The sequence below is a fragment of the Nansenia antarctica genome, assembly GCF_963989245.1.
Source record: "Nansenia antarctica genome assembly, chromosome: 8".
Classification (NCBI taxonomy): domain Eukaryota; kingdom Metazoa; phylum Chordata; class Actinopteri; order Argentiniformes; family Microstomatidae; genus Nansenia; species Nansenia antarctica.
In genome coordinates this window covers 9,139,732-9,158,443 of record NC_137678.1, presented here as the reverse complement: position 1 = coordinate 9,158,443, position 18,712 = coordinate 9,139,732, and the positions used below count along the sequence as shown (strand labels likewise).

The 18,712-nt window shown below is 45.1% G+C and overlaps 1 protein-coding gene and 1 pseudogene across 2 annotated transcripts; both read left to right on the top strand.

Annotated features, from left to right (window-relative positions):
* Positions 1–7,939: 7,939 nt before the first annotated feature.
* On the top strand, positions 7,940–10,065 carry LOC308163273 (kelch repeat and BTB domain-containing protein 4-like; the record flags this gene model as incomplete). Its single annotated transcript, XM_080537461.1, has 4 exons — positions 7,940–8,398; positions 8,639–8,780; positions 8,931–9,037; positions 9,178–10,065. The coding sequence occupies 4 exons, from the start codon at positions 7,940–7,942 to the stop codon at positions 10,063–10,065; spliced, it is 1,596 nt and encodes a 531-aa protein (XP_080393587.1).
* Positions 10,066–10,725: 660 nt separating this feature from the next.
* Positions 10,726–16,988, top strand: LOC308163823 (43 kDa receptor-associated protein of the synapse-like; annotated as a pseudogene). The gene is made up of 7 exons: positions 10,726–10,737; positions 13,376–13,534; positions 14,328–14,426; positions 14,971–15,093; positions 15,566–15,619; positions 15,871–16,050; positions 16,922–16,988. The product of its transcript is annotated as a 43 kDa receptor-associated protein of the synapse-like (transcript).
* The last annotated feature ends 1,724 nt before the right edge of the window (positions 16,989–18,712 follow it).

Here is an 18,712-nt window from a genome sequence, read left to right as displayed (position 1 = left end):
GGATGTCTGTGGTGTACTCAGATATGTACGAGAGCTGGCGTTGCTGGCGGGCAGACCAAGGCTCGGCTACCTTGGACATGGAGAACGTGAGGGGTTTGTGATCCACGAACGCCGTGAACTCACGGCCTTCCAGCAGGAACCGGAAGTGGCGGACTGCCAACCAGAGGCCAAGGAGCTCCCTGTCGAACGCGCTGTATTTGCTCTCTCTGGGCGTCAACTGACGGCTGAAAAAGGCGAGCGGCTGCCAGGCGCCTGCGACCCATTGTTCGTGCACCGCGCTGAATGCAATACACGTGTAACACTAAATAAAATGCAAAAATATGGCATATTTGTGCCAAAATAAAATCAATGTGTATTACATTTGAGCGCAGCGTATTACATTTGGTCATGAGTGTATTCCATTGAGCATGTGTATTACATTTGGTCACGAGTGTATTCCATTGAGCATGTGTATTACATTTGAGAGCAGCGTATTACATTTGGTCATGAGTGTATTCCATTCGAGTGTCGGTGTACTCATTTGCATTGATTTTCGATATCCGGTGTAATTTGCATTGTATTGCATTCGAGTGCTGGGTACTAATTTGAATTGCTTTTCGATATCCGATGTAATTTGCATTGTATTGCATTCCGATGTAGGTACCATATTTTCCTTCCGGTTCCGGCCATAGGTTCTGCCCTTTCCGGCCATAGGTAGCGCTATGATTCGCTATGATTCGCGATGCCAACGATGACGACGAAGACCCGTTAGTAGATCTGAAACTGTGTGTTTTGTGTGTGTGTGTGTGTGTGTGTGTTTCGCGCGCCCGCGCGTGTGACCAATGTGTCACAGTGTGTGTGTTCAAGTGGTATCTTTGTAATCATGACAAGGTAGACATTTCTACACATCTCTGCATTCTCTGTGCCATTATGCTTGTTAATCATTTTAATTCGTTAGAGTAAACTAATAGGTATGAAATTAAAAAAAGATTCATTACCTTTAGCTATGGTTAATGTAATAGGGTCAACCATTACATATCTTCTCCTATTATCTTTTATCACTTTCTCTTCAGAGAATGGTAGAGTCTAGAGCAGGGCCGGCCTGTGGGTCTGTTGGGCCCCAGGCGAGATCTTGAAAATGGGCCCCCCCCCCCTTGTAGTAACTCGTTTTTACAAATAATAATCGCCAAGAGAAACACTCTGACTGGTTAAATTGATTCACCAGACATCTTTCAATCATCTTAGCTGACACCTCATTTCACCAGTCACAGTGTTTCTCGGACGTTTAGCAACGTGGCAATTATTATTTCGTTAGCCTCATAGCATAATTGCCTAAGTCATGCTTTACTTGGTCACCTGGTCACTGGGCCATCTTTGTAGGTAGTGTCAACAATGCCTATGTCAAAAAGATGACTTGGGCAGATAGTAATTTTGGAATGTAACAAGCATTCTGATAGGCTGATGGCATAGGCAATAATGCACAGTGAATCAGCAGTGTTAGGAGAGTAGAGTTAGGCAGATATCTCAATTTGGCCTGTAGTGGCTTCAAACTATTTAGTAACCAACGTCCAGGCAAGACAGGGGTTTTGACGCACATCCAAATATTCAAACCAACAAAATCGTATATCCAGTCCAGGTAGAATTGCAACAAAAATATGGATTTATTCTCCTTTAAATATAAACATACAATTCACACTTTCAATGGCATCTTTAGAAAATAGAAAAATAACCAAATAATAAACTCACCAGCCGCCGCTGATTTGGCAGTATAGCCCACAGAAGTTCACAGTATATATCTCAGTATATTTCTCAATATAAATCACAGTATATTTCTCAATATAAATAACAGTATATTTCTCAATATAAATAAATAACAGTATATTTCTCCTGGGTCAGGGTCCTCTTGAGTAGAAGGACCTGGGTCAGGGTCCTCTTGAGTAGAAGGACCTTCAAGCAGACATATGAGATAATATATAATAACCAGAAAACCTTTACCTTAAACGGACATACTGTATATCTGCAATGTCACACAAATAATTGTGCTCCTACATAACACAGAATTATGAAACACGGGACGTGATGTTATACTGTCCATTGTGCCAATGGATGGTACGCACATGAGGTTTGCCTTGATGTTGAGAGTGGCATGGGAGCTGTATCTCAGACATGGGAAGGATGTTAAATTTCGGGACACATCATCAGTAGAGTACCTTTGAATCATGGGGTGTTTCGGCCTTTTCAACACTAGACACCCTCATCTAAGGCGGCCAGCTACAGGGTGATCAAGCCTGAGCTTGTGTCCCATGCCCAATCATGAGAATTGCCTGGTTGTTTAAATGGCGCAGCCCACGGGACTATGCAAGGCAGGGGTGTCCTCTTCCCTGAGTCAGGCCTAGAGCAGACCGCATACCTTGTTCACCCTCCTCCTGGAGGGTTCTGACCTGGGTTCTCAAGTGGGAGTGGGGGTAGGGGGGGGATTAGTGAGCGGGTCATGTTGCTGTTCTTTGAGCCCAGCAAGGGTCCTTCCGCTTGATCCATATCCACTGGCTGCTTCTTTCGGCCGCTTCAGAGAGTGATCTAATTGTCTGTCGCAGAGCCTGTCCATGGATGCCAAGGTCTTTCAGCAGCCTAACGGTGGAAGAAGCCACGAAACCTCTGCATCCCACTTCAACCGGATAGACTTTTGCCTTCCATCCTTGTTGTTGAGCGTCTGCTGCCAGTTCTGTGTAGCGCAGTTTCTTGCGCTCATAGGCCTCTTCAGCTGAATTCTCCCACGGGACTGTGAGCTCTATGATGTAAACAGACTTCAGTGAAGGGGACCAGAGTACCAAGTCTGGTCTAAGGGTGGTGGCTGCAATCTCAGGTGGAAAGATTAGTTGCTGGCCAATATCGACTAGCATCTTCCAATCCCGGGCCATGGCTAGCTGTCCAGCTTCTGGTTTGGTTGGAGGATGGTTGGACTTTTTCTGTCCCTCTCGGATGAATGTTGGTGCCGTGATGGAATTGGTTGCTTTCAAGGGCAAGGAGTTGGTGGTATTCCTCTTGCTCTCAAGAGCTGCTGCCAGGCTCTTGAGGACCTGGTTGTGCCTCCAGGTGTAGCGGCCTTGTGTGAGGCTGGTCTTACAACCGGACAAGATGTGTTTGAGAGTCGCTGGAGTTGGGCAGAGGGCACAGGTTGGGTCCTCACCATACCACTGGTGAAGGTTCTTTGGAGATGGGAGCACATCATAGGTAGCTCTGATGATGAAGCTGATGTTGCTTGCCTCCATTCCCCAGAGCTCCCTCCAGCTGAGCTTTCTCCTTTCCAGACCTTCCCACCTCATCCATTGTCCCTGCTTTGCAAGAGAGACGGCCTTCGCGCTTCTTTCAGCCTCCTCCTGACGGCGCACCTCCTCGACCACCATTTTCCTCCTCTCTGATGTTGAGGCCTTACGCCAAGTTGGTTTACTTGCTGCAAGGCCAAAGCCTCCTCTTCCCAGCTGGACATGCCCCACGATGTCATTGTGCCTCAGGGCTGACGTAGCATGCTGCACCGCGTCAGATGGTATCCATTTCCGTCCAGTTATAAGGGGTGGTACAGCATTGCTGATGGTCTGGTCTCTGGAATCCTTCAACGTCATCTGGAGTCTTACTTTAGAGCACTTGTACTCTTCGGTGAGGCTCGTGATGGGTAGTTCAAGGACCCCTTTTCCATAGAGGCCGATGTTGGTCAGACAGCGTGGGACACCGAGCCATTTCTTCACATATGAAGTAATGGTTCGCTCCATCTTCTCCACAGTTGTTATTGGGACCTCATAGATAGTGAGTGGCCACATTACCCGAGGGAGAAGTCCAAATTGCAGGCACCAGATCTTGAGCTTCCCTGGCAGTAGGGTCTTGTTGATGTTTTCCAGACTGTTGGTGATGTCCTGCCTTAGCTGCTGCACTTGGTCTTTGTCCCTGAGGCTTGCGTTGTACCATCTACCTAGGCTTTTTACAGGTTGCTCTACCACTGTTGGTATTGGGTCGTCCCCAATACAGAACTTCACGTTTTTAAGCTCTCCCTTGACTATAGAGATGCTTCGTGACTTGCTCGGCTTGATTTTCATCCGGGCCCACTTGATGTTCTCCTGCAGTTTTCCAAGTAGCCGCCTGGTGCATGCTGCAGTAGTGGTCAGAGTGGTCATGTCATCCATGTATGCTCGGATAGGTGGAAGGCGGATCCCGTTCTTAGTTCGCTCACCCCCGACCACCCATCTTGAGGCCCTGATGATGACCTCCATGGCCATTGTGAAGGCCAGGGGTGAGATTGTACAGCCTGCCATGATGCCTACTTCTATGCGCTGCCATGATGTTGTGAAGTCGGCTGTTGTGAAGCACAGTTGCAGGTCTTCGAAGTAGGCTTTTACTAGGGTAGTGATGGATGATGGAACGTGGAAAAAGTCGAAGGATTCCCAGAGGAGGTTATGGGGAACTGAGCCAAAGGCATTGGCCAGGTCAAGGAAGATGACATGGAGGTCTCTTTTGTCCTTCTTTGCTGCTTGGATCTGGTGCCAGATCATACTGGTATGCTCCAAGCAACCAGAGAACCCAGGAATGCCGGCCTTCTGTACGGATGTATCTACGTACTTGTTCTTCACCAGGTAGGTGGACAGCCTCTGTGCTATTACGCTGAAAAAGATTTTCCCTTCAACGTTGAGAAGGCAGATTGGCCGGAGTTGAATAGGTGGGATGTCATGTGGGATGACTAGCTGTTCGTGCCTTTTCGTGTCCTGGTGGACCTTTTCCAGATGTTCTTCAAGTTCCTGCTTTGGAGTTTTCAGGATTCCGCTTTTTTCCTTAACGAAGAGATCTTTGACGAACTTGAAGGGGTTTTTATAGAACCGAGTTCTTGTGTGTTCCTTCCTCTTGCGAAGTTTCCTCAAGTTCTCCGCTCTTCGCAAGGTTGCCAACCGGCATTTGATGTCCCCCTGGAGTAGCATGAGACCTTCTCTCTCTGCATCAGAGGCCTTCTTCCACTGCTTTCTCAGCTGCCTTCTCTCTCTGACCAGTCTTTCGATCTCTTGCTGCCTCCTGGATTTGGCTGGCGCTGGTGTTGCTTTGTCACTTCTCCTAATGTTCACTCCAAAGCGCTCTTCTCCGTAGTGGTAGATGATATCGCCGATCCGGTCAAGCTTTTTCTCTGCTGTGCCCACTTGTTGCTCCAGGATTTTTATCAGGTCGTTGTTGACTGTTTCCCACTCTCTCTTTTCAACAGCTTTGGGCCACTTCACACTCAGTCTGTGCCCTTTGATCTTTTCCTCCTTGGGAGGTCTCTGTGGTTTGGTAGGTTCCTCCACCGGCATTTCTGTGCTTGTATTATCCTCCTCAGTGACAGGGGTGCTGATGCTCTGCGAACTTTGGTTTTTGTCCCGTCGCTGTGCTTCAATCGACTGATTTGACTGGTTGCTTCGTAAGAAGTACTGGTCAATGCGAGGCCCTTGTCTCTGCTTTCTCAAGCACCCTTTCTTTCCTTGGTGGATCTTCAACCCCCTGGCTGATGTCATTTTCTCCCAACCACAGGTGCACACCTGAAGTGAGTGTCCTGCTGCTGCTGCGGTTGTCTCGTGTGCCGTGTTCGTGCTCGTAGTCGTGTCCGTTCCTGGGTCTGTAGCCGTGTTGTCAATCGTTGAGCCATCTTGCGCCCCCGCTCTCGCAGGCTCTAGGGGTATGTTTCTTTGTTTACTTTCTGTAGCATTTGGCGGGTGTCTTCAACAAACTGAAACAGCGTCGGAGACTGCCGCCATGGGTAGCTAGCCCATGACAGCCCCAGTGGGGTCTATTCCCTCCAGTCAGCTGTCTCTCCAAGCCGTCACACAGACTTTCCTATGTTGTCAGCTGTCCTTTCACAGCAGTCACTGGACGAGTCCAGATACTCAGAATTATGAAACACGGGACGTGATGTTATACTGTCCATTGTGCCAATGGATGGTACGCACATGAGGTTTGCCTTGATGTTGAGAGTGGCATGGGAGCTGTATCTCAGACATGGGAAGGATGTTAAATTTCGGGACACATCATCAGTAGAGTACCTTTGAATCATGGGGTGTTTCGGCCTTTTCAACACTAGACACCCTCATCTAAGGCGGCCAGCTACAGGGTGATCAAGCCTGAGCTTGTGTCCCATGCCCAATCATGAGAATTGCCTGGTTGTTTAAATGGCGCAGCCCACGGGACTATGCAAGGCAGGGGTGTCCTCTTCCCTGAGTCAGGCCTAGAGCAGACCGCATACCTTGTTCACCCTCCTCCTGGAGGGTTCTGACCTGGGTTCTCAAGTGGGAGTGGGGGTAGGGGGGGGATTAGTGAGCGGGTCATGTTGCTGTTCTTTGAGCCCAGCAAGGGTCCTTCCGCTTGATCCATATCCACTGGCTGCTTCTTTCGGCCGCTTCAGAGAGTGATCTAATTGTCTGTCGCAGAGCCTGTCCATGGATGCCAAGGTCTTTCAGCAGCCTAACGGTGGAAGAAACCACGAAACCTCTGCATCCCACTTCAACCGGATAGACTTTTGCCTTCCATCCTTGTTGTTGAGCGTCTGCTGCCAGTTCTGTGTAGCGCAGTTTCTTGCGCTCATAGGCCTCTTCAGCTGAATTCTCCCACGGGACTGTGAGCTCTATGATGTAAACAGACTTCAGTGAAGGGGACCAGAGTACCAAGTCTGGTCTAAGGGTGGTGGCTGCAATCTCGGGTGGAAAGATTAGTTGCTGGCCAATATAAGTATAAAGTATGAAACATTACTCACCAGCAGCAGTAGTGATCTGTTGTGAACTAAAGTGGGCCGGTCTGAGGCATGAAACTCCAGAGCTGAAAATGAGTCCCACTCCGACCCTGTAAGAGTGTATCCTCTTTATATTTAGGGATCTATTTAGGGATCTTGAAAAACCCATTCTTAGCCAGGTAGAGAAAGTGTATGTATGCAACCACTAGGTGTCACTCGGGTGCAGGCAATTAAATTGTCAGTGTGTCTAAAGAGGATGATCGAAGATGTGACAGCAGACGTGTCGTTTGGACCAATCACGATGCAGAACGCAGTCTCTCCGGCAACCGTTCAGTTGTCTCCTGGTCACGCGCACAGCAGGATGCAAGCATAAATGTTTTGATTTAATTTGGCTCAAGATTAACTCCATATAAGGATGCAAGCTGCCGTTAAATTCAACAACAGAAGGTGAGCTTCCCCGCAACTCGACGGTTGGACCTCGCGTTTAGTGTGAATAAAGTGAGTAAAAGGAGCAAACTAATAATATATATATATATATTTATAGAGTAAAAGGAGCAAAGCCATGAATTCATACTTTGTTTGATGCCCGTCGAAGGGGAGAACCACCCGACGACCCGGTGTAGTCGGTGAAAGAAGGATTTTATGACCTTGTCTTGACGGGGTCGTGTTTATTTCGATACAAAGTGAATACTTCTCTGCCCAGAGCTGAATAGACGAGGATGCTCTCCGCCTAGCGTCCTGTTACTGTAGCCTGTAGGGCTCAGAGCAGAGACAGAGAGCTCATTATTACATTGCTAGCTAACTTCAACACAATGACTTCATGAATTTCATAATGTGCTTTTGTTTTCTGCATGCAACTGTTTGGCCTGTTACAGTGATAGGCTAGCTGTCATCATTCTGGCGATGGCCACCCACTGTGACCACGTATACATTTCAAAACAACTCTATTATTAGCTAGCTAGAGACATGTTTATCTTACTAAAGGCCCTTGCACACCAATGCGTTTTTTTCGGATGACGGATTTAAAAATATGCATGCGAAAACGCACGCATTGGTGTGCAAAGACCTTAACACGTTAGCTGCTTGCATCATTCTGAATGATCCTACATTCTGGAAAGTTCTGCTGCTTGCCTTTTTTTCTTCCGTAAACCCTCAATGTTTCAATAACATCTAATCTCTGTCTGTTGTGTTCATGCATTATCCTCAGATCGCTAACCTACAGATGAGATGGAGTCCAGTGAGGATGGGCTCAGTGTGGGGGGCTCAGTGGGAGATGAGAACTACTTCATGGGATATACCTTTACCGATCGCTCCCACTCCAGCCGGGTGGTGAAGAGCATCATGGACCTTTGCCTAGAGGACAGACTGTTTGCTGATGTCAACATCACAGTGGATGGCAAGGAGTTCAACCTGCATCACCTGGTGCTCTCAGCCCAGAGCAGCGTCTTCCGCGCTATGTTCACCTCCAATCTGAAGGAGGCACACAACCGCTGCATTGTACTCAAGGATGTCAGTGCATCAGTCTTCCAGTTGCTAGTCGACTACATGTATCATGGAACCATCAAACTGAGGGTGGAAGACCTCCAGGACACGTATGAAATGTCAGACATGTACCACTTAACTGCCCTGTTTGAGGAATGCTCACGCTTCCTCTCACGCACAGTGGAGGTCAAGAATTGCCTGCAGGTGATTGGCTGGTAGCGATAGTTTACACATCGTGTCATACAACAAATCATTGCATTTGAATGAATGAGTTTACCATTATGCTCTATGCCTTTTCATGTAATTAACATAATTAACCTAGATGTGAAATCTGTCAAAGTGTGTTACCCTATCACCTGTCTGCCGTCTTGTTGTGGTATACATTCATCAGCACAGCTTGTGGTGCTCAGTTATTCAGTTGATCACTCTTTCCTCCCTCTCCAGGTGATGTGGCTGGCAGACAGACACAGTGACCAGGAGCTGTACACTGCTGCTAAGCATTGTGCTAAAATCCATCTGGTTCAGCTGCATCAGACTGAAGAATTCCTCAACCTGCCCCTCTGCCTGCTCTTGGACATTTTAAAAGGTTTGTGATTCATCCAATAGGCTTCTCCTCCCACCTCAGCTGCATGCATACCAACAGTGTGTTCTATATGTCGACTGCTTGTCTTAATACTTGGGATCCAGCAGAGTCATGCTGTGATGTGTTCAGAAGTATTTACTTTGCTTGTTGCAGATGGCGTCCCGACCTCTCAGAACCCAACCGTGTCCATTCAGTCCTGGATAAATCACAACAGGGTGGAGAGAGAGGAATTCGCTAGTGTTCTTCAGGAGAGCCTAAAGGTAAATTCTATATGTTTTTTAAGTAAACACACAGCTGGCCTTCTTCCTTTGTGGTACCATAGATTAAAGAGATGTTCAGTAGTATTTCCATTTAGTGATTATTTTCTTTTGTCTCTAAATCCTCTCCCCTGGGTCAATAGGAAATTGGTGAAAATGTCCACATCTACCTGATAGGGAAGGAAGAGACAGGCACACACTCACTGGCTGTGTCACTCCACTGCGATGAGGATGATGCCATCAGTGTGAGTGGCCAGAACAGCTTGTGTCCTCAGATCACTGCAGCCTGTAAGCATGGAGGGGACCTGTACGTGGTTGGTGGCTCCACCCGCCGTCTCATGTGGAAGTGCAACATGCATACCATGGACTGGAAGCGCTGTGCCCCGCTGCCCAGAGACCGCCTTCATTTGCCATTTAAATTACATCACACCATGGTGTCAGTGTCCAACCAGGATACCATCTACTCCTTAGGGGGCAAAACCCTGCCGGACACACTGTCCAACGCTGTCACATACTACACTGTCAAGGACAACATGTGGACAGTGACCAGCCAACTGGACACGGCTGTGTCTGGGGCGGCAGGGGTTAACCTGGGAGGGACCATCTACCTGCTGGGAGGGGAGGAAATTCAGGAAAATGACATGGACTTCTTCACCAAACCCTCCCGCCTCATCCAGTGCTTTGACACAGCCACTCAGAAGTGCCAGATTAAGCCCTACATGCTGCCGTTTGCTGGCTGCATGCACGCTACGGCCCACCTGGACCTGATCTTTGTAGTGGGTGAGGGGGACTCCCTAGTGTGCTACAACCCTCTGCTGGAAAGCTTCACGCGCCTGCCCTTCCCTGAGGTGTGGAGCTGTGTGCCCTCTCTCTGGAAGGTGGCCAGCTGCAATGGCTGCATATACGTCTTCAGGAACAAGTGCAAAAAGGGCGATGCTAACACGCTAAAGTTCAACCCTGCCACCTCTGTCGTCACTGTCATCAGGGGGATAAAAATTCCCCTCACAAACTGGCAGTTCATATTGGCCTGAACATTTCACTCATTGTTGCTGATTTCCATATTTCCCCAAACAGATATAATTTTAGTTATCATTGTGACAGTCATTGTTACTGGTCTACATAAGAAAAACAATATTGTGATTAGCACATAGCATAAAGGTGTTGTAGCTTATTGTGTCTAAAGATTAATGTAAAATCCTGTTTGTGTGCATACACAGGACCAGTGGGGATGTTTTGTAACTTTATAACTTTCCATGACTAATTCCTAAAATTGTATTTTCTTGCTGTTCATGTACATTAAATGTATCAATTATACAGTACATTTGTGTATCTCTTTTGATGAATTAGCTGTTGTAAGATGTTCTGATATTATTAAGTTACTAGCCTTGTGGACAGTGATGTTTAACTGTTACCACTGTACTGTAATACCATTTGAATGTTTTAGTGAGTTTTTAGGTTATGCTTTGTGTTAACACAAGGAGTTATGCAATGACAAAAACATGACTTTTAACCTTAGAGATTTATCTTGGGAAAGGTAACCCATCTTGTGAATGGCAAGGCGATAAAAGCGCCTATTTGTATCCCTGTAGAGGATAAAAGGGGCCGAGGGGGGGCTACACTAGGGTGGCCAATGGTCGGATCCCATTGATGTGTTTCAGGAGGCTGTGCAGCTGAAACCCAAGCTCAGTAACATGTCGGACTTTGTGAACTAAGAATTATTGGATGCTACTGAATAAACCAAACAGAATAGGAAACAGAATGGAAATGCATATATATTTTTAAAAAAAATGGATAGACATAGCTCTCAACTCGGCCAGGGGAAGCGGATGCTACTAGGGGCACCTAAAGTTCGGTCCGGGCCTGTTGAGAGGGTGTCCCACATTGTCCCACACAAACATACTCCTTGTCCCACATTTGGTTTGTTGGGACCTGGTCACCCTAGTGGTGTCCAGCAAGGGATTGCTGCTATCACAGTAGAAGGCACAGGTGAGCTGTTGTACCAGTATGGGAACAATGAAGCAAACCCATGACATAGCATCCTGTAAATGTAGAGAAGACTGTAGAGAACAGTGAGTCCGCTATTACAGACTAAAATACCAAGGTTGTAATTACATGATTTTAATATACTGTAATCGGTTGTGAACTAAAGTGGGCCGGTCTGAGGCATGAAACTCCAGAGCTGAAAATGAGTCCCACTCCGACCCTGTAAGAGTGTATCCTCTTTATATTTAGGGATCTATTTAGGGATCTTGAAAAACCCATTCTTAGCCAGGTAGAGAAAGTGTATGTATGCAACCACTAGGTGTCACTCGGGTGCAGGCAATTAAATTGTCAGTGTGTCTAAAGAGGATTATCGAAGATAAGCAGTTATCATGTAGCATGTCTTGCACTGCAGAGGCTGACTGATCAAGGTAGGCCAGACATAGGCTTGTGGATTGTTGTCCCCTTGACACTGGAGATTTGTCAGACTAATCCCTGGATTCCCAGGGAGGATTGGTTTCAATGAGGTTGTGATGAGGTGGTGTTCAAAGAATGCACTCATTATGTCAAGTTACTTTGTGAAACAAAAAATAGAATATGCTCCCCTAAGTCTTTGAAATGCTCACTGGTGCTTTATTGAATTCCTACTAGTAAACTAATGTCCAAAGTTAGAACACTTAGAAGAAGTAAAGTACATATCAATCAGTGTTTCCTCCAGGAATGTTTACATTAGTGGCGGAGAGCCCTGTTATTAGCGCGCGCGATTTTTCAACCAAAACTAGAAGGAGGATGGCAAAAAATATAAAAATTAAAAAAAAATCTTCCCGGAACCTGATTTGCACGACCAGCTGTCGCTGTAGGACACGTTCGATTGCAAAATTCATTTATCCTTTATGTTCCCAGTTGAGGGCGTGTAGCTGTCATTAGTTGGCCTGCTTTTATTTAGTTATGCGTACGTTTGAGTTAGTCATCTCTAGGATTGTTGTTTGATATTAGCCTATACTTTCTCTTATCTGCATTTTGAGCAACTGTACAAGACCCAACAACACAACTCTGATACAGGACTAATGTTACCTAGCTGCTATAGACCCATTTGTACTAAACAACTACAACGTTGTATTGGACAAACATTTTTCGAACTAATCCACAGACAGCAGTCTTATTAACGGGCCCCTGTGGTGCCAGGTGTGGAGGCGACCCAGCACTGTGGGGATATACACTATCAAGCCAAGCTCTACTGTCAATATTTGCGTGTGTGTGTGTTTTACTTTGAACGCAATTTCAATTGCAATGTCCCAAGTATTACCTACATCTCCTCTGTGGAAAACTCTAATCCCGACGCAGCAGTTATTGTGCTCTGCGATTTTAATCACACCAACCTGCACACCGAACTTCCCAATTACAAACAACAGGTGGCATGCCCCAGCAGAGGAGCTAACATACTAGACCACTGCTACGTTACAATCAACGAGGCTTACCGTTCGTTCCCGAGGGCACCGCTGGGAAGGTCCGACCATGCCATGCTGCTCCTTGTCCCGAAATATAGACAGAAACTTAAATCCTGCAATACGACACCCAAACCCGTTAAGTCCTGGACTGCAACTGCCACTGATACTCTGAGAGGCTGTTTCGAGTGCACAAATTGGGACATATTTGGTGCAGGTGCGAACAGCCTCGATGAACTCGCCCGCCATAAACGTTGTTAGCTGATCCACCAACTAGCTCCTTTGCTCCTGCCAGCCATGCAGTTTCTGATCGCTCATAGCCACTGCTAGCTTCAGCAATGTTTGAAATGTCTGGGACATCTTTTTTCTTGAAAAATCCATCCATCTGTCGCTGTTTTCGTTTAATCTTTCGAAGTTATTTAACGTGATATCTTATTTGTGCACCTAGCTAGCTAGATCAGCTTTTTGTATCTTTTAGATGGTTCACATTTAGACCAATCAGGAGTAGCCCTTGTGTCACGTCGTCAACTGAATGTTTAATGTCATTAATCTGATTTTGGATCAGCGGTTAGAGAGAGACGGGCGTGGATTTAGGTGCACTTTTAGTCAACATCCATCATAGCGCTGATCTAGGATCAGATATATTTTAATCAGCTAAAATGTTCAGAGGTGGATTTTTTTATTTTTTTTTGAGAAATCGTGCACTTAGTGGACTGAATCAATTAGTGGCGGAGGAAATTCATTCGTGGCGGCCCGCCACCAATAAATGCATATAGAGGAAACACTGTCAATAATGTAGTGTCAGATATCTTGGTGTTAGTGAAGGGGGACATCATCTGTGTTGGATGCTATTATCTTTTTTGACTAGTTAGATAGATACCGCTTCACTTCTACTGTACATTCTGTGTCTTGGCAGGACTATGAGAAAGCCCTGTTCTTCCCCTGCAAAGCAGCAGAGCTGGTCAATGACTACGGCAAGGGCTGGAGCCTGAAGTATCGCGCTATGAGCCAGTACCACATGTCTGTGGCATACAGGAAACTGGACCACCTGCCAGATGCCATGGAATCCTGTGAGGTATTGTTTACTAGTGTCTCAGAGACAACTCCGGCCCAGACCTCAATGACAGGATTCATCAGCAAACAAGTGAAGTACAGTAGGTCTTCTAACAAATCAAGATGGCAGTTTATTTACCAACCATGGTGCTGTATATACCCTGTCTCCAGGGCTGCATGTGATGTTAGGGCTGTACTATTGACAGGTGCAGCTGGCAGTTGGTGTGTTGCACAGGGGCCTTAAACACTGACGAAAATATGCTCCGTGAGGTGATGGTTTGAAGTGTTAATGAAGAGAGTGGCTTTAGTCTTAACTCTGTTCTAATTATGTACTGTGGAGAGAAATACATTGATGCCATTGCTTTGGACTGCAAAAGTCTTAGTGTAGAAGCTGAGCAGCGGGAGAGGGTTTTGGATTTATCACTTCTGGGGAATACATTTAGCTACACAATGTATTCATCCTGTCATACTTCAAATGCCACAGTCCAAGTACAGAATCAGTGAGTAAAAACAAGGTCAACAATGTCTCAGTTTTTCCATCAGCAGCTGATTGTGTCAGAACTGTACAGTACATATGCCAGTACATATATAGAAAATATGTGTTATAGGCTAGTTGCTAGTTGGTGATCACTAAAGATCAGATCAGAATTAGTCATACATTCATAAAAAGACAATGCACTGTCCCCCTGAACTTCTAAAGCAAAGAAAAACAGCTGTGAAAAACCCCAGAGGGTAAAAACAAGGCGGTTACGGTCAGTAACTGGTTTGTTCTTCAGAGGTATGCCACTCTAAACTGTAACACATGTACTCCACAGGAATCCATGAAGATTGCTCTTCAGTATGGGGATCGTCCTCTTCAGGCTCTGTGCTTACTAAACTTTGCTGATATTCACCGCAGCAGAAAGGACGTTGATGTACGGTGGTGACACTACTCCTGCATGTTCAGTTAGGGACACAGTGTGATGTCACAGTGTGCTGTCACAGTGTGATGTCATGTTCATGTTCATGCCGGTTGAGAGAGGACGCTGGCGTTGCTTGTTCGCTGCTTCTCCGCCCGAAATGTAGCCTAGCCTCTAGGTGTAATTGTAGTATACAGAGTAGATTGTCCTACGTCTTTGAGTGTCTAGAAAAGCGCTATATAAGTCTAATGTATTATTATTATTATTATTATTATTATTATTATTATTATTATTATAATTATTATTATTATTATTATTATTATTATTATTATTATTATTATATGTATGAGATATTGAGCCTAATGCTAGGATCCCAGAAGCTCAGCAAGTTCTCAGTAGGTTCTTCTATCTAATTCTATCTAAGTCCCAAAACCATCTAATATCTATAGTGACATTGCTAATAAACACTATACATTATTTAGATCACCAAAATATCATGGTAGTTGAAGAGGCAATACATTGCTTCACTTTAATATGTGCTCTTTCGTCCTCTCTTCAGAAAGCATTCCCTCGCTATGAATCCTCAATGTGTATTATGACAGAGGTTGGAAATCGCCTTGGACAAGCACAGATCTACCTGGGCGTTGGGAAGTGTTGGCTCCAACAGAAAGAACAAGACAAGGTTGGTTGATTTATTATGATCACATTAATCTCTCTTACAGACACAAGCATTCTGCAGCACATGGCTGGCATACAGTATGCACAATTTAATGATGGCATTTCATGATTATATTGATTTATATGATTGATTGAAATTAAGGTAAGGCAAGGCAAGGCAAGTTTATTTGTATAGCACATTTCATACAACAGGGGTAATTCAAAGTGCTTTACATACATTATTTAAAAATACAGCAAGAGGAGCATAGTAAGAAAATAAAAATTACAAAGTTTGCAAGTGATATTTGAGTGATACCAATCCAGGGAGCACTCGGCCTAGACCAGTTGCTCCGGGGCGCTTTAACCCTTTTCTGACACTATTATTTTCATACAATATTTTGTAACACCATTCTTTTAGCGCCCCTTGTGAGTGGAGGTACACTCAGTATCTCCACAATGCTCCTATTGATGTACCTGGCCTTCCATCTATCTCCCAGGCTCTTGATTGTTTGCAGCGAACACAGGAGTTGGCGGAGGCTTTAGGCACCAAGGTACAGTACTGTGCAGCTATTCCCCAAGTTAACAATAAATCATCATTATTATGAGCATGTGAAGTTATGTCCTATCCTGTGTTGACTCTAAGGGAGGCTGGTGGAGGTAGAAATGGGGCTCATTTTATGGATGCATGCATGGCATGGAATGAGGAATGGTATCAAGCGTGTGTGATTACCATGAGCCCCTCCTCTTTCCTACCTCTACCAGTCTCTCCTGTGTTGACTCTCCCTCTGCCTGTGTCTACTAGCTCCGAACACTGAAGGTGCACTCCCTGAGAGAGGGGATCGACCGCAGCAAGGAGCAGCAGGAGGAGCTCAGGGAGCAGGCGGTCAAGTTCCTGCAGTGTGTGGAGGAGCTGGAGCTCTACTGTGAGAAGAACCAACAGCTGCAGGCCTTGCCATGTTCCCATATCTTCCACCTCAAGTGGGTGCTCTTGCTCATCATATTAGGCCTGGGGAGGCTGGTGGTGGTAGAAATCTGAGGACAGGCTCCTTGTAATGCCTGGAATGGAATGAGGAATGGCATCAAACATGTGTGGAATGGTACAACACTACTCCACACGGTCCCTATTCCATTCCATGCATTAAGGACTGAAGGACTGCTTCTACCACAGGGCCGTCAAGGCCCTGAACACAGAAAAGGCCTAAGTTCTGGGCCCAGGACAGTCCGGACGGATTGTATGGCAGCTAGTGCTGAGGCACAAACATGTACATTTTCAAGCCTGCAAACTGTGACACTTTAAAATAATGTGAAAAAATACTTTTTGTGCAATATGACAACCCTAGTTGACTATCTGTGCAGTATAGTACAGTGGATTGTGTACATAGCCTTTATTGATGTAAACCAGCTCCTTACCTTCTTGTGATTTTATGCATCTATGCTCTTTCTAAAATGTGTTTTCTTTTTCCTTTCCTAAACACCAGGGGAGCCACCCCTCCTAAATTTCGTTGTTTGGTACCTGTACTGTAGCAATGACAAATAAAGTCCATTCCATTCCATTCCATTCCATTCCATTCCACACGTTCCTTACTCCATTCCATGCATTACAATGAGCCTATCCTCCTGAGCCTGCACCAGCCTCCCCTGTAGCAATGTCATATGTCATGTAATATGAGGTTCTCCAGTTTAACAGCAGAGGACAACTAGATAGTTCTGATATAATATAATAATTACCCATTGAGCTGTCAGTAGAGACAAAACACACACTTTCTGTAAAAATCATGCCCTAATGTTTTGCAAACCATTTCAGAGGGGTTTGCAAAAATGCTCTGAAGGCATATTTAGAGAATTTGTTAAAGTTAACTAAATGGGACAAAGGGCTGCCCTAAATGTCATCGTTCCTCTGTGAAGCCTGGATTCGTGTGAGGGTATGTGGCTGTGTGCCTGCCATGGATCTGCAGAACACTCCATGAAGCCCCAACCTCAACCACATAGACTCCTGTTAGCACTAAGGGCCCCTGGATGCGCTCGATGAAGGCATGCAGTCTGATCACTCGCTGCTCTGCACAGAGGATGCACAACAGAACTAACTCCCCCAGTGTGAGGACAGACAGCAGTACTAAGACCACTGCACTACTGCTTTTGTACAGAAAAGGAAGGTACAGTATAAACTGGCAATCATACCGTTTATTTTGTATATGTTGTATTTTGGAGTGCTGAAGAAGCAATGCCTCTTCATGGCCTTCATCTGTTTTAGAATCCGTTAGTTAGAAATGAACTTGGATCAGTCAGATAAGCTTTCATATTATAATGTTCGCCTCAGCAGTCAGAGGAGGATTTCATTATAACGTGCAGACTATATGTTCAAAGACAATTGTTTGGAATGAAATATTAAATCACTGGGATCTTGGCCACAGGGTATATTCAACACATTTTATTTTAGATATACCCTTCAAATGTTAAATGGGATGCAGTAACCAGCTATGTGTTTTATAATACTCTAGTTTTTTAATGGTTTCAAACAAGAGGATGAATAAGAGATACAGTATATCAATTTATAGAATGTTTGTGATATACATTTATCGGTTTAAAGATAGGCTCTGGGATATGACGTCATAGCAAAAAAGAGTGAGGCGACGAGAGAATAGAGCGTGTTGCCACAGAGCACATGCGTCATATTTTGTTTTGTTTTTTGTTGTGCAGTTGTGAGCATCTCCGGTAGAATTGAGATATATGTGGTTCTCATCCAGGCGGCTGTTTACTTTAGGTATAGAAAAACATATTTTATGAAAGTTGTGCTATTCACAGGCATGACATCATATCCCAGAGTCTACTTTTAAATGGTTTGATTTAGGTGGAGCATTTTATAAATATCTTAACAAAACTAAAAAACTATGTCTTTACCAAACTACAGGGGTATGCAGCTCTTTCCCTTATTCTAAGTGATTAAGGAACAGTTCAACACACATTGTGTTATCAGTATAAATGCCTATTCTATCCAGCATTTATTTCTGGAAACTTTAACATCTTAAACTTTAACAACTTAAACAACTTTAACTTTAACAACTTTAACAACTTAAACATCTTTAACATCTTTAACAACTTTAACATCTTTAACATCTTTAACAACTTTAACACCTTAAACGTTAACAACTTTAACAACTTTATCAACTTTAACCACTTAAACATCTTTAACAACTTTAACATCTTTAACAACTTTAACATCTTTAACTACTTTAACATCTTTAAGTAAAATCTAAAGTTCCGGTCCTTCCCTCTTTTTAGGACACTTGTGTTGCTTTAGAGTTTGTGAGTGGCTGAAGCTCCTCCCACACTGGGAGCAGAGGAAAGGCTTCTCTCCAGTGTGAGTGCGCTGGTGTACAGACAGGGGTTCTGACCGGCTGAAGCTCCTTCCACACTGGGAGCAGAGAAAAGGCTTCTCTCCAGTGTGAGTGCGCTGGTGTTTCTTTAGATCACCTAACAGGCTGAAGCTCCTCCCACACTGTGAGCAGAGAAAAGGCTTCTCTCCAGTGTGAGTGAGCTGGTGTCTCTTTAGACTACCTAACCGGCTGAAGTTCTTACCACACTGGGAGCAGTGAAAAGGCTGCTCTCCAGTGTGAGTGTGCTGGTGTCTGATGAGATCCCTCTTT